Source organism: Capricornis sumatraensis, chromosome 21, assembly GCF_032405125.1.
Source record: "Capricornis sumatraensis isolate serow.1 chromosome 21, serow.2, whole genome shotgun sequence".
NCBI lineage: Eukaryota > Metazoa > Chordata > Mammalia > Artiodactyla > Bovidae > Capricornis > Capricornis sumatraensis.
The window spans coordinates 26,553,185-26,567,897 of record NC_091089.1 but is presented as its reverse complement, the minus strand read 5'-3'; the positions used below and the strand labels follow the sequence as shown (position 1 = coordinate 26,567,897).

The following is a 14,713-nucleotide window of genomic DNA, read 5'->3' as shown; positions in this document are numbered from 1 at the left end:
TGTGAGTCACCAATGAATGATGGGTTCAGCTGTGTGATTTTTTGGTCACTAATATGACCTCAAACTAATGCAGTCACCTGGCACCTTGACTAGGATAGGTAGTTCAAGACAACCTCACTCACAAGTGATGGTTTGTGACTGCTGTAGGTTGGGCCTGTCCCTCTACTTGGTCATTCATCTTCAAGGAGGCTAGATTATGCTTCTTTACCTGGTGAACTTATGGCAGCAGAAGAGCGAAGGCAGAAGCTTCAAGGCCTCTTGAGACTTTTCTTAGAAGCTGTATGACACTCCTTCTGACATATTTGTTGTTTGAAATAAGTCACAAGTCCAAATGTATGTTTAAAGGTTGAGAGAATAGACTGTCTGTTAAGGTAAGGAGATGGAAAGGAGGAGGGTAGCCATTTTTAGTCCACCATTATCTTATCTTTGGCTTCAAGTACATACATGTGTCCTAGATGTAAAATGTCTCAAAGATTTAAGTATAACTGCTAAAACCATAAATGTCTTGTCCTAGCCACAAAGTTTTGGTATGTATGTGTGTGTACACGCATGCATGAAGCAACAGATAATAGAAAAAACAAGTTACTTTTCTGAAGATATTTTCCTTAGAATAGGGGGCCAAATACAGACTGCAATGAATGAATGAGTATTTGGGAGGTGAGGAATCAGAGATACTAAATTTAGGCAACTCTTTTCAGATGTTAAGTGTAATGAGAAGAGAAACTGAAAAGGGGACGGATATATTTAAGAGTATGTATGGAATAAAAAAAATTTTTCTGAAAACAAGAAAAATCAATATTTTAAATGTTGATAGGAGTGAGTTAAGAAAGAAGGGGGGTTTGGAAGGTAGGATGGTGAGAAAAATGCCTGATGGAACAGGATCCTTACAAAGACAGAAGACGGAATGCAGGTGAAGGGGGAGCCATTGCGGTGAAGGGGGAAATGCTCCACAGAAGGACAAAGAGATTATGTTTGTGGAGTTCAAGAACGTTCATGGGTGAGAAAAAGGGGCTTGAGGCACTTGCTACTTTGTCTCCTATTCTCTTTGAGGAGTAAGAGATAAAAGAGTAGTGAGGAGGAGGATTTGGAAACCTACACAAAAGAGAGGACAGGAGAAGCCACCAAAGAATACTAGAGAAAGTTCAGGTTGACAGAGTTTGATTTCAGAGCACTACTAAAGGTACCACTGAGGCTGGAGACCATGAATGCATAATATCTCAAATATGGGTTATTAACGTAATGTTCTCCACCACTATTCAGAAGCCTGGATGTAGAAGTGAAGATGACGGACCGTTAACAAGAGCTCATCAGACTTGGCGTTTTGTCAGACTAAAAGGAAGGCAGAATACAGAAGTAAAGGACTAAATATATCAATTGGTGAGTGTTTTAAGAGATGAACTGATTAGGCAAGCAAGTAAAAATATTGGTATGATAGAATGGGAAACAGTGATCTGAGGTTTGAAGTTTCAAATGAAACAGAATTAACAGAATGAAAGAACTCAAAGTATTTGATCAAGGGGATGAGATGATCAAATACAAGGATTTCAGAATTAAAAACAGTTACAAAATGGTATAAGTAAAGCAAGGTTTTCCAATTATAAGCCTTTTAACATTCACGTTATTGGGTCCTCACAGTTGATATACTCTTAAGCAGAGAGATTATTTAGTATAGTAGTGAATAGGATGTTCCTAGGTCTGAGACACACCTGGTCTGGATACTGGCTCTGGGAGAAAGGAGAAATCAATTTTTGGAATCATTTTCCTCATCCATAATTGGGGATATTGGCAGTTTCTACCGCACAAGGTTTCCATAAGGATTCAAAAATTATGTATATTAAGTGTTTAATACAGCCTGTGATGTACAGTAAACAATAAATATTAGCTATATTATTATTGCCATTAATGATAAAGTTATTACTTGTATACAATGAATTTTTTTATATTTAAAGAATGATTTCTAAATAGTTTCTCTCTGAGCCATTCTTTTAAGTCATGGTAACATCTTAATGACTTGTATTGATTAAATGAAAAAGAAACTTTCAACTGAGTAGAGATAATTTCAAATTAAATAAAATCATCTCTAGTCTAGGCAGTGTGGGCGTATAAGGTAGAAGAAAAGCAAATCAAAACCTCTTATTTGTATGGGAAGATATCCAGGTGATTATTTCCATCATTTTCCAATGTTTTCTCACTCTTATAAAAAGTAAATGTAGGTAGAATGTTCACAGTAACTCTACTTTGAGGAATTTTCTTTTCAAGATTCAGAATTACATTTAAACATCTATGAATGGATAGAGAAACTTATGGCACCTGGCTTATTTACATAATATATCTACAGAAAAAGGCTGCTTTTTTCAATTTTCCTTAAGATAAGCTGTAAAATACTTAGCTTATTTTGTGAATTACTTTACCTGAGTTCATTTTTTGGGCTTCCCTGGTGGCTCAGCAGTAAAGAATCTGCCTGAAGGAGACCTAGGTTTGGTCCCTGGGTCAGGAAGATCCCCTGGAAGAGGGCGTGACAGCCCACTCCAGTATTCTTGCCTGGAGAATCCCATGGACAGGGGAGCCTGGGGGGCTACAGGTCATAGGGTCACAGAGTCAGACACAACTGAAGCAACTGAACACACATGCACAAGGTCACTGTTTTAGCTAGCCCATTAACCATTGTTTTTAACAGTTAGCTAACTGCTCAGAATCCCGAGCAGGAATGGTTAATGAACATGGGCTTTGGCAACAGGGGGAGTGTGATCGAATCCCAACTCTGTTTCATGACCATAAATAAGACTCTAAACTATTTAAAATCATTATTTCTCCATCTATCAGTTAGACAGAACAGTAACCACTCAACAATAGTTCTCAGTTATATTATAGCAGTGGCCCCAGCCTTTTTGGCACCAGGGACAGGTTCCACGGAAGACAATTTTTCCACGAACCAGGCTTGGGGGATGGTTTGGGGATGATTCAAGCACATTACATTTATGTTGCATAGTACTTCTAATCTAATGCCACTGTTGATCATCAGGAGTTATCAGTGTGAGGTCAAAGGTTGGGGCCTTTGACTATTCATATACACCTATCAATCTATTTTCATCATGTTAGCAACATACATAATTGTTAATTAAAACACTTGTGAAGTGTAGAGCATATCGTATTCTGTCTGTGCTCAGCTGTTTCCAACTCTCTGCAACCCCATGGACTGTGGCCCATCAGACTCTTCTGTCCACGGATTTTCCAGGTAAGAATACTGGAGTGGGTTACCAATCTCTCCTCCAGGTGACCTTCCCGACCCAGGGATTGAACTCAAGTCTCTTACGTCTCCTGCATTGGCAAGTGGATTCTTTTACCACTGAGCCACCTGGGAAGTCCCAGCATATCATATTAATTAATGTTAATTCTCTTCTATCTACTTATACTCTTCAAGGCCCAGGCCACCATCAGACAGATGACCTGCAAAGCATTTTCTAAAGGAGTGTTCTAATTTGGGGGAACAAAGCAGCAACAGATATAAATACTAACATAGAATGATATAAATAATGTTATAGAAATAACAATACATAGTCAATATATATTGAGTGCCTGTCATATGTTATCTAACACAGTATCATTATCACCATTCTCATCTAAATTCACAGAAGTTGTGGCTCTTAGGGCTGTGATCTTAAATTCTGCACTCTAACTCCTCTGAAAGGAAACAGCACCTTAGATCAAGCAAGACGGGGGTCCACTGGAACTCCCTCAGAGCCAGAAACAGTAACAGTGATCAAGGAAAAGAAATAGCACATATTTCTGGCAAACTTTTGTTCCTATCTGGGCAGTGTAGTTGTGTATTAATTACTTCAGTTCAGTCGCTCAGTTGTGTCCGACTCTCTGCGACCCCATGAATCGCAGCACACCAGGCCTCCCTGTCCATACCAACTCCCAGAGTTTAGCCAAACTCATGTCCACTGAGTCAGTGATGCCATCCAGCCATCTCATTCTCTGTCATCCCCTTCTCCTCCTGCCCCCAATCCCTCCCAGCATCAGGGTCTTTTCCAATTAATTACTTAGAAATGTAATATGAATAAAAGGTATGAGAAGGTTTTTAATAATTCCTAAATTATCCTTTGAAAATAACAGATAGTTATAGTAACTTCAAGATTAAACCCTCTTCAGAATAATAAAGGTACATTTTAACATTAAAAAGACAAAGAATCATTGTATTCTCTTATAACAGACCTGTTAAGTATTTCTTTAGAACTAAATAACTCATTAGAAAGGGCATTCTGTCCTTTTATACACCAATTTATTCATCTTATCAGTTTAGTGTCCCTGAAAAGGATGTAAATACTATTTAATTTACTAGTCAAGTTGGCTTTTGGAAATTACTACTTAGCATGCTTGCCGCTGGATAAAGAACAAACATGCAGGAGAAAAAAAAATATATTTAATAAGGTCATTTCACCCTTCTGAAGTGACACTATCAAAAACATGTCCAGATCAGTAAATTGTGCAACTGAGCAAAGATTCTATAAAGAAGTCCAAGAATCATTAAAAATAAATAAATAAATAACTCCCGGGGTTCTTTAAGTAACAGACCCTGATAGGCCCTATGTTGTGGTTCTTTAGTCACTCAGTCACGTCTGACTCATTCATGACCTCATGGACCGTAGCCTGCCAGGCTCCTCTGCCCAGGGGATTTCCCAGGCAAATACTACAGTGGGTAGCCATTTCCTTCTCCAGGGGATCTTCCTGACCCAGGGATTGAATAGGCGTTAATTGCTTGGTAGGTGGATTCTTTACCACTGAGCCACCAGGGAAACCAATAGACCCTATACAAAAATTTCAGCATGTTAGATGTGACTTACCCGTTTCAGATGCTCCTGTATTTTAGACTCCACATCTTCAATGTGTGCAATCATCTTGTTGACACATGGAGCTGGGATGTTTACTAAAGCACAGCTTTCACGTCGGCACGGGTAGCCAAAGTAAAGGCCTTTATTCAGCTCTACAGATAAAGCAGACAGGGGACATCAGTTCGCAGTTATATACAGAATAGTAAACCTTGATGTTCACAAGGTACAAAAAGTATTCTGCTTTACTAGCACTAACACTCCAGCTTCAATCAACAGATTGATAAAGGTCAGAGAATTATAGAATGAACCTTCCAATAATCTGAAAACTAAAATATAATGATCATTTATAACATAAAATGTAACAAATAAAAATAAACCTAAGAAGTGAGAACAAAACTTTAAGAAAATTTAAACGTTGAAGTGTTCCATGGCATCATGAAAAAGGAAAGAAAAAAGGCAGAAAATCAGTTAATCCATTTGTTTCTGCAGAGACCTTGAATCACTTAAGAAGTGACTTTGACATATATTTTAAATTCTCCTCTCAAAGAGACACCACATGTTCCAGTGTAAATAATATCCAACCACTCATGCATTGAAGTTCTTCCTTAAATACAGCATGGTTTCTCCTGCTGAAAAATAAATAAATAAAAGCAGGTCCCCATCATCCTCATAATAACCTCATTTTCTACCTTCCATTTCTGAAAATTGAAGTCTCATGTGAAGAGTGATTGATGTTCTCACTGTGGCATTCAAGTTGTATTCATCATAAAATCCACTCAGTCTGATGTGCCTCAGTGATTCTAATCCTGGTATGTCCCGAATCAACTGAAGGTTGCAGAAGCTCAGCAAAGTTGTCCATGAAGCTCCACCAAAGTGCTTACTTGCAGTCCTGTGGCCTCTAAGGACCCTGTTGAGCTGGATTACAGCTGCAATCACTGATCTTAAATGCAAGACATAAAATAGGCTTGGGGCCTCAGTGAGAACAGACTGATGTTCTCATTTCAGTTGACCTTGAGGAACACAGAAGCAATGCTGTTGCCTCCAGTCTGTGCTTTTTGTTTCCCAACACATAGTGTCAACACATAGAGATGGTAAATATTTTAGACAGCTTCATATAAACTGAGGTCTTTTAAATATCTTTAGATGAAATCTCAAAATATCCTCCTCCAAATATACGTTATCTGTCAAAATGGCATAGGTTTCATTTATCAATGTGTCTATCCCATATATGTTCATATCCTAAATGCAGAATAATAGTCCATATAGGAAAAATATATATATTTTTTGACATTTTTGAGCACTAAATATATGTACCAAACATGGGGCTATGCTAAGCCCTTTTGACGCCACATTTTATTTAATCTTCACAACAATCAATTGAAATAGGTTCTTGTCTTGATTTCATATATTAGGAAATCAAAGCTTACAGAAGTTGTTACATCAAGTGTTGCACAGCACAGAGCTGAGAGGTGGGAGAGCTGGGACTTAAACTATTTCTCTCTGGCTTGGGAGTATACACAATACCATGAAGGTTGTTTTTATATTTAAAAATGAGGTGAAATGAAGAGAAGTGTTTCTAAAAGGATATCTCAGGGACATCTCAAAAGTTTCATGTCACTTATTTGTGAAGTTCGAATGTTCCTTCAAGGTATCAGCACTGATATTCTAATGTATTTTACTTTGCTTTGACCATGGTGAACACACATACTTGGCGTGACAATTTTTTTTGTTATATTCTATTTTTCCTCTTTATTTCATACACAGATGTATTTTTTCATCTCTGTAACACTCAGAGGACCAAAAAAGGAAAAAAAAACCCAAGCTGGTAAAAATTACATATTGATCTCTTATCCAAATATCGTAATACAGACAAGTTGTCCAACCCTCTAAAAATAGGGTTTTAATATACATTTAACAAGCAGACAATTTTTCTTATAGTCAAAGCATTTGTTTTGCTTCATTAAATGTGGAGGAAACAAGGAGGGCAATGACTCATTTAACATTTTTCTACATGTGCCATTCTCAGCCTACCAGATGAGTTATTCATTAATTTCCAGAGCACTCCATGGTTTAGGATTAACATTTTACATACGGTAAAGTGGGGAAAAGGAAATATTGTAAAGTTAGAGTTTGCACTAAAAGCCTACAAAAGACATGGCACTATAAGCAGCACAAGAAAGAACAAGAATCTGTGAGTTCTTATTAATGCTTTATCCTAATACTAAGGGTATGAGTTACAACTTTCCTTTCTGCTTCTTTTTCATGTTACACACATTATAGATACACTTAGGTCACTAAACTTGCTGTCTCTGGTCATTCATTTATCAGCTTGACTGACTGATAACTGTGATTTTTAAGATAAAACTAATCAATCTCTAACCTTAGATTTTTTCACTGAATGCATGAACCACATGGCAGGGTGTTATATAAGATCATTTTCACCTACAACTCCATGATACAAGGAATTAACAATTTTAGTCAAACATTAAGTTGATAGAGCTCTACCTTGTAAAGCCCGTGCACAAAAAATTGGGTAAGTATTTCAAGAATTAAACTCAGGCAGGACACTCATTCTCTCTAAAAACCAGCCCAACTCCAACATCCTTGCTCAGAATCGATGCATAAGAGTAAGATCCTTCTGGAGCTAACCAGAGTTGAGGTTTGTTGAGACTGCAACATGAAACTTCCATTTGAGAAAAACTATGGATGGTCTGATTGTGTGGGCAAAGGGTTGTTTATGTTCATTAACTGCCAAGTCTCCTCGCTCAATGAATTAGATCCTTACACAGTTTATTCACACAAGCCCTATAATTTAAGATTTTATCACTACCATTCTTCCTTCTCTTCTGCTTTTAATATGTAATTCCTTTACATCCATCACTGAAATTATTGTATCATGCCTTTATCTGAAGTCAGTTCTCTGAGGAAAAACTCTTATCCAAACACAGATTTTTTTTTTCTCACATTCCATTACCCCTTTTAATATCCTGGTTTTCTTCCAAAATGTAGAATAAGCTACTGCTCATAAGTTTAGAAATAATTTCTTCTCCTTGCAAAGCCTCTGTGTGATGAACAGAAAGTACTGTTAACTTTTTTTTTTTAATGAAAAACAAAGCTCCTTTTAGTTTTGTTATACACTGGCGGTAGGGGGACTTAGGAAGAGACCTTTCCCTGAGTAAAGAATGAATGGGCAGATTGATAGAAATTATCCAATCTAAAGAAAAGAAATAAAAATGAAGAAAAAAGAACAGATTCTCAAGGAATTCTAGGGAAAAAAATCAAACATAGTCAAAGTCCAGCATAGGTGAAGTTGAGGGTCTGGAAGGAAAAGAGAGGGAAATTTGGAGAGAAAAATATTTGAAGAAATAACAGCCAAAAAAATTTCAAAATCTCATGAGAAACATCAGTTCACACACCCAAGAAGCTCAACAAATCTCACACAATACAAAAACAGAAAGAGAACTATGTGTGAGAACATCAATTAAAGAGAGAAAACCAGTTAAAGAGGAAATCTTTAAAGCAGCCAGATACAAAAGGACATGTTACATATAGAGGACATGGTGTGAAGAACTGCTATATTTCTCATCGGAAACAAGATAGGTCAGGACATAATAGAAGAAATAGTTTAAAAAACAAGCAGGTGATTGGGAGAGTAGTTCAGTTCAGTTCAGTCACTCAGTTGTGTCTGAGTCTTTGTGACCCCACTATAGAATGGGGCTTCCCTGGTGGCTCAGATGGTAAAGAATCCACCTGCAATGTGGGAGACCCAGGTTTGATCCCTGGGTTGGGAAGATTCCCTGGAGGAGGGCATGGCAGCCCACTCCAGTATTCTTGCCTGGAGAATCCCCGTGGACAGAGGAACCTGGTGGGCTACAGTCCATTGGGTCACAAAGACTTGGACACAACTGAGCAACTAAGCACACAGCATACATAAAATCCATATATTTAACCATCTCTTTCTACTTCTTTCCACACAGGATACCAGAAACACTTTCTGAGCTAACGGTTCATGGAATCTCAATGAACAATTTTTAATTCTGGATTTCACAACCCCAAAACATTAGCCCTTTTTTTCCATTCTAAGAAACATATCCTTAATGAACTGGAAAGTTTCCAGCACATGTCAGTTCTAACATGAAGGATAAAGAAATTGTTTATTTTTAAAATTCATAAATTTCTGAAATTATAAACAATTCTTATGAATCAAATTTTAATTAACAATACACTATAAAATTTATTAAAATATTATATCCATATATTATATATCAGTCATTGTTAACTATTAATGATATTTAGGTTTATTTCTTAATAAAAATATAACACTGGCATCACAAACAAATGAGTGAATATAAATACAGTTTACATAGGTTACTATACAATTTAGATTCTGCCCTCACCTTCAGTGTTTGTCATCTTATCTTCATGAATAACCTCAACAGCTTCCTCAGGGGTAACAAATCGAACCAAAGCTTGTGATGTGGCATTGTCTTTTTAAAAGAAAATAAAAATTTCAGTGAGTAGTTAATATATACATTTAAAACAAGCAAAATAATGTACAAAACTATGTTGTAAACGTGTTGTCCTTGAAAAAGCAACTATAATATCGATTTTAAATAAAAACATAGTAGAATATCTTCAGATGTTTCATTTTTCGATTGGCTTAACTCTTACAAGAAGGTATTCAAGATAGCACACACCTATTAAACGCAAAAAAACTCATTCAGAGTAACATCACCAAAACGATGGGGTTGGAGACCCTAGCTTCCATCTCAATAATCATTAACAATCAGACAGTGACACACAAACAAAAACAGCCTCAGGAAGTCTCAAGAGTTCACTTAAGAAACTTCAGCCACATGGACCAAAAATATAAGAAACAGAATAACCAAACAAACTGGGAAGGAAGAGAGCTTCATTTTGTCTGCATTATCCTGTCCCATAAGTGACACTGGTCATGCTGGAAAACTCTGGTCTGAAATAGTCCCTCTCCCTGCGAAAGTGTGAGCTGCCAGCTTCGATTGGGGGCACTGAAATGATAAACAATTCTTATGAATCAAATTTTGGGAGAACTGCACAAAGGATAGTCCTTTATTTCATCCCACTCAGAGATCAGCAAAGCTGAGAGGCATAAACATGGCCTGGCACAGGAAGAATGGCAAAGGCCATCAACATCAGGCATGAAGCAGCAATGATCATGCCTCCCAGGGCTGCTCTGCAGAGGACCTCAGCTTGTTGCTGCCAAACGTCTTTCAGAAGAGAAAAAGAATGAGTTTCCTGACAAAAAACTGGGAGCTCATCACTATTTGACCTGCTTTATAAGAAACGCTGAAAGGAGTTTTTCAAGTTAAAAGGACATGAATTAGTAACACAAAAATAAAAACATAAAACAAGTCAGTAAAGCTAAGTGTATATTCAAATACAAAATACTCCAATACTATAGTGAGGAATTAAATATTTAACTCTAGTATAAAATTTAAAAGACAGGAATACTAAAATAGCTATAACTGCAATAATTTATTAATAGATACAAAATACAACAGATTTAAATTGTGACATCAAAGACACAAAATTTGGAAGCTGGGTATTTAAAAGGGTAGAGTTTTTGCATGTGATTGATATTAAGTTGCTATTAGCTCAACTGTTACATCTATAAATAATTCATTTAAGCCTTAAAGAAACCACAAAGCAAAAACATACAGTAGACACACAAAGAAAAAAAAGAAGGGAATCAGAGTATACTGCTATGAAAAATCATCAATTCAAAAAGGAGGACAATTTGGGACCATGGCACTGAAACATGTATAATATCATATAAGAAACAAATCACCAGTCTAGGTTCGATGCAGGATACAGGATGCTTGGGGTTGGTGCACTGGGATAAACCAGAGGGATGGTATGGGGAGGGAAATGGGAGGGGGTTCAGGAATGGGAACTTATGTACACATGTGGTGGATTCATGTTGATGTATGGCAAAACCAATAAAGTATTGTTAAAAAAAAAAAGGAAGACAGCAAGAAAAGAACAACTAAACAAAAGAACTACAAAACACTCATAAAATATCAACAAGATGACATTAGGAAATCCTTATCTAACAATAATCACTTTAAATGAAAATGAATTAAACGTTCCAATAAAAAAACACAGCATGGTTAAGCAAATTAAAAAAAAAAAAAGATGTATCATGAGAAATGCTGGACTGGAAGAAACACAAGCCGGAATCAAGATTTCCAGGAGAAATATCAATAACCTCAGATATGCAGATGACACCACCCTTATGGCAGAAAGTGAAGAGGAGCTAAAAAGCCTCTTGATGAAAGTGAAAGAGGAGAGCGAAAAAGCTGGCTTAAAGATCAACATTCAGAAAATGAAGATCATGGCATCTGGTCACATCACTTCATGGGAAATAGATGGGGAAAGAGTGGAAACAGTGTCAGACTTTATTTTTGGGGGCTCCAAAATCACTGCAGATGGTGACTGCAGCCATGAAATTAAAAGACACTTACTCCTTGGAAGAAAGTTGATGCTGTGAAAGTGCTGCACTCAATATGCCAGCAAATCTGGAAAACTTAGCAGTGGACACAGGACTGGAAAAGGTCAGTTTTCATTCCAATTCCAAAGAAAGGCAATGCAAAAGAATGCTCAAACTACCGCACAATTGCACTCATCTCACATGCTAGTAAAGTAATGCTCAAAATTCTCCAAGCCAGGCTTCAGTAATATGTGAACCGTGAACTCCCTGATGTTCAAGCTGGTTTTAGAACAGGCAGAGGAACCAGAGATCAAATTTCCAACTCCACTGGATCATGGAAAAAGCAAGAGAGTTCCAGAAAAACATCTATTTCTGCTTTATTGACTATGCCAAAGTCTTTGACTGTGTGGACCACAACAAACTCTGGAAAATTCTGAAAGAGATGGGAATACCAGACCACCTGACCTGCCTCTTGAGAAATCTGTATGCAGGTCAAGAAGCAACAGTTAGAACTGGACATGGAACAACAGACTGGTTCCAAATAGGAAAAGGAGTACGTCAAGGCTGTATATTGTCACCCTGCTTATTTAACTTCTATGCAGAGTACATCATGAGAAATGCTGGACTGGAAGAAACACAAGCTGGAATCAAGATTGCAGGGAGAATATCAATAACCTCAGATATTCAGATGACACCACCCTTATGGCAGAAAGTGAAGAGGAACTAAAAAGCCTCTTGATGAAAGTAAAAGAGGAGAGTGAAAAAGCTGGCTTAAAGCTCAACATTCAGAAAATGAAGATCATGGCATCCGGTCCCACCACTTCATGGGAAATAGATGGGGAAACAGTGTCAGACTTTATTTTTTGGGGCTCCAAAATCACTGCAGATGGTGACTGCAGCCATGAAATTAAAAGACGCTTAATCCTTGGAAGAAAAGTTATGAGCAACCTAGATAGTATATTCAAAAGCAGAGACATTACTTTGCTGACTAAGGTCCGTCCAGTCAAGGCTATGGTTTTTCCTGTGGTCATGTATGGATGTGAGAGTTGGACTGTGAAGAAGGCTGAGGGCCGAAGACTTGATGCTTTTGAACTGTGGTGTTGGAGAAGACTCTTGAGAGTCCCTTAGACTGCAAGGAGTTCCAACCAGTCCATTCTGAAGATCAACCCTGGGATTTCTTTGGAAGGAATGTTGCTAAAGCTGAAGCTCCAGTACTTTGGCCACCTCATGCGAAGAGCTGACTCATTGGAGAAGACTCTGATGCTGGGAGGGATTGGGGGCAGGAGGAGAAGGTGACGACCGAGGATGAGATGGCTGGATGGCATCATGGATTCGATAGGCATGAGTCTGAGTGAACTCCGGGAGATGGTGATGGACAGGGAGGCCTGGTGTGCTGTGATTCATGGGATCGCAAAGAGTCAGACACACCTGAGCGACTGTACTGAACTGATCTATATATATGCTACTACAAGAGACTCATTCCAGATTTAAGGGCATATATAAGCTCAAAATGAAAGGATGAAAAAAGACATTCCTTGTAAATGGAAACCTAAAGATATCAGAGGCAACTGATACATCAATGTGTATTACCTTATACATACATACATCAGACAAAGCAAACCCATTTACAATAGCATAAAAAGAATAAAATGCATAGGAATAAACTTAACCAAGGAACTGAAACATCCATACACAAAAAACTGTAAGATATTGGTGAAAGATATATGCAGATCAGGAAGCAACAGTTAGAACTGGACATGGAAAAACAGACTGGTTCCAAATAGCAAAAGGAGTACATCAACAAGGCTGTGTATTGTCACACTGCTTATTTAACTTCTGTGCAGAGTACATCATGAGAAAGGCTGGGCTGGAAGAAGCACAAGCTAGAATCAAGATTGCCAGGAGAAATATCAATAACCTCAGATTTGCAGATGACACCACCCTTATGGCAGAAAGTGAAGAGGAACGAAAAGCCTCTTGATGGAAGTGAAAGTGGAGAGTGAAAAAGCTGGCTTAAAGCTCAACATTCAGAAAACGAAGATCATGGCATCTGGTCCCATCACTTCATGGGAAATAGACAGGGAAACACTGGAAACATTTTTAGACTTTATTTCTGGGGGCTCCAAAATCACTGCAGATCGTGATTGCATCCTTGAAATTAAAAGATGCTTACTCTTTGGAAGAAAAGTTATGACCAACCTAGATATCATATTCAAAAGCAGAGACATTACTTTGCCAACAAAGGTCCGTCTAGTCTAAGCTATGGTTTTTCCTGTGGTCATGTATGGATACTAGATTTGGACTGTGAAGAAAGCTGAGCACCGAAGAATTGATGCTTTTGAAGTGTGGTGCTGGAGAAGACTCTTGAGAGTCCCTTGGACTGCAAGGAGATCCAACCAGTCCATTCTGAAGGAGATCAGCCCTGGGATTTCTTTGGAGGGAATGATGCTGAACCTGAAACTCCAGTACTTTGGCCACTTCATGCAAAGAGTTGACTCATTGGAAAAGACTCTGATGCTGGGAGGTGCCAAGAGCCAGCATGTGAGATCCCACCCATGACAAGGTCATGCAGGACTCGAGGGACTCCCTGGGCCATCCCACCCAAGACAAGGTCATTCGGAAGAGTCCTGATAAGCAAGGCCTTGGGACTCCAAGGACCCCTTGGACCTGCTTGAGCATCTACCCCAAAACCAGAATCTGTCTGTCTTACTATTTTATGTCTTTCTCTAACTCTTCTGACATTAAGAGGGGGCTGTCCCTGACCCCCTTTCTCTGGAAAGAGTTAACTTAGGGCTTTAGTTAATAGGTCTCCTGGACAAGATAAGAGTGTTTCAATTCAAACCCCCTGTTAGCATTCTAGCTTACTTGGCAGGTTTATCCAGACTCTTGCAACATTGTTGAGCCTATGATTGCTGCTAAGTTCTCACATCCCTTATCCATTGTGTTCCTGGGAGTGCATATAGTCAGGATGTAGAAGAAATAAGCAGCAGCTTTAGCATTAGCAGCATTAGACTTTGAGTTAGTAAGTTCTTTCTTTGCTGTAACCCACTGAATCTTTGCTCCATAAAAATGTAACTCTGTACTTTAAGGGTGGCACAGGCTAGGAATTTAAGAAGAAACACTTTAAGGGAAAATTATTGTTCTGGCTGACCAACCTTTATCAAAAAGGGGTCATAAAATATCAACAGGCCTCTGGGCCATAAGATAATGTACAAAAAATAAGACTCTTGCAGGAAGGAACCTGGTATCGATAAAAGTTAATACTGATGGAATGTTGAGTTGACTCTGCATTTTTCACCTTGCTGTATGTACAACTCAGGGTACAAAAGCCCTCCCTGAAAATAAAGTAAGTGGGCCTTGCTCACCAAAGGAGCTTGGTCACCCTGTGTCATGATTTCCTTATCTCTTTATC

At 38.2% G+C, this 14,713-nt stretch overlaps 1 protein-coding gene across 1 annotated transcript in view; it reads right to left on the bottom strand.

Annotated features, from left to right (window-relative positions):
- CCDC178 (coiled-coil domain containing 178) overlaps positions 1–14,241 on the bottom strand; it is a 368,604-nt gene extending 354,363 nt beyond the window's left edge. Inside the window, exons 1-3 of the mRNA XM_068993651.1 lie at positions 14,229–14,241; positions 9,230–9,319; positions 4,845–4,984 (exon numbers count right to left, since the gene is read on the bottom strand). Coding sequence (XP_068849752.1) covers positions 4,845–4,984; positions 9,230–9,319; positions 14,229–14,241 — 243 coding nt within the window. The remainder of the gene's footprint in view (positions 1–4,844; positions 4,985–9,229; positions 9,320–14,228) is intronic.
- Between the last annotated feature and the right edge of the window lie 472 nt (positions 14,242–14,713).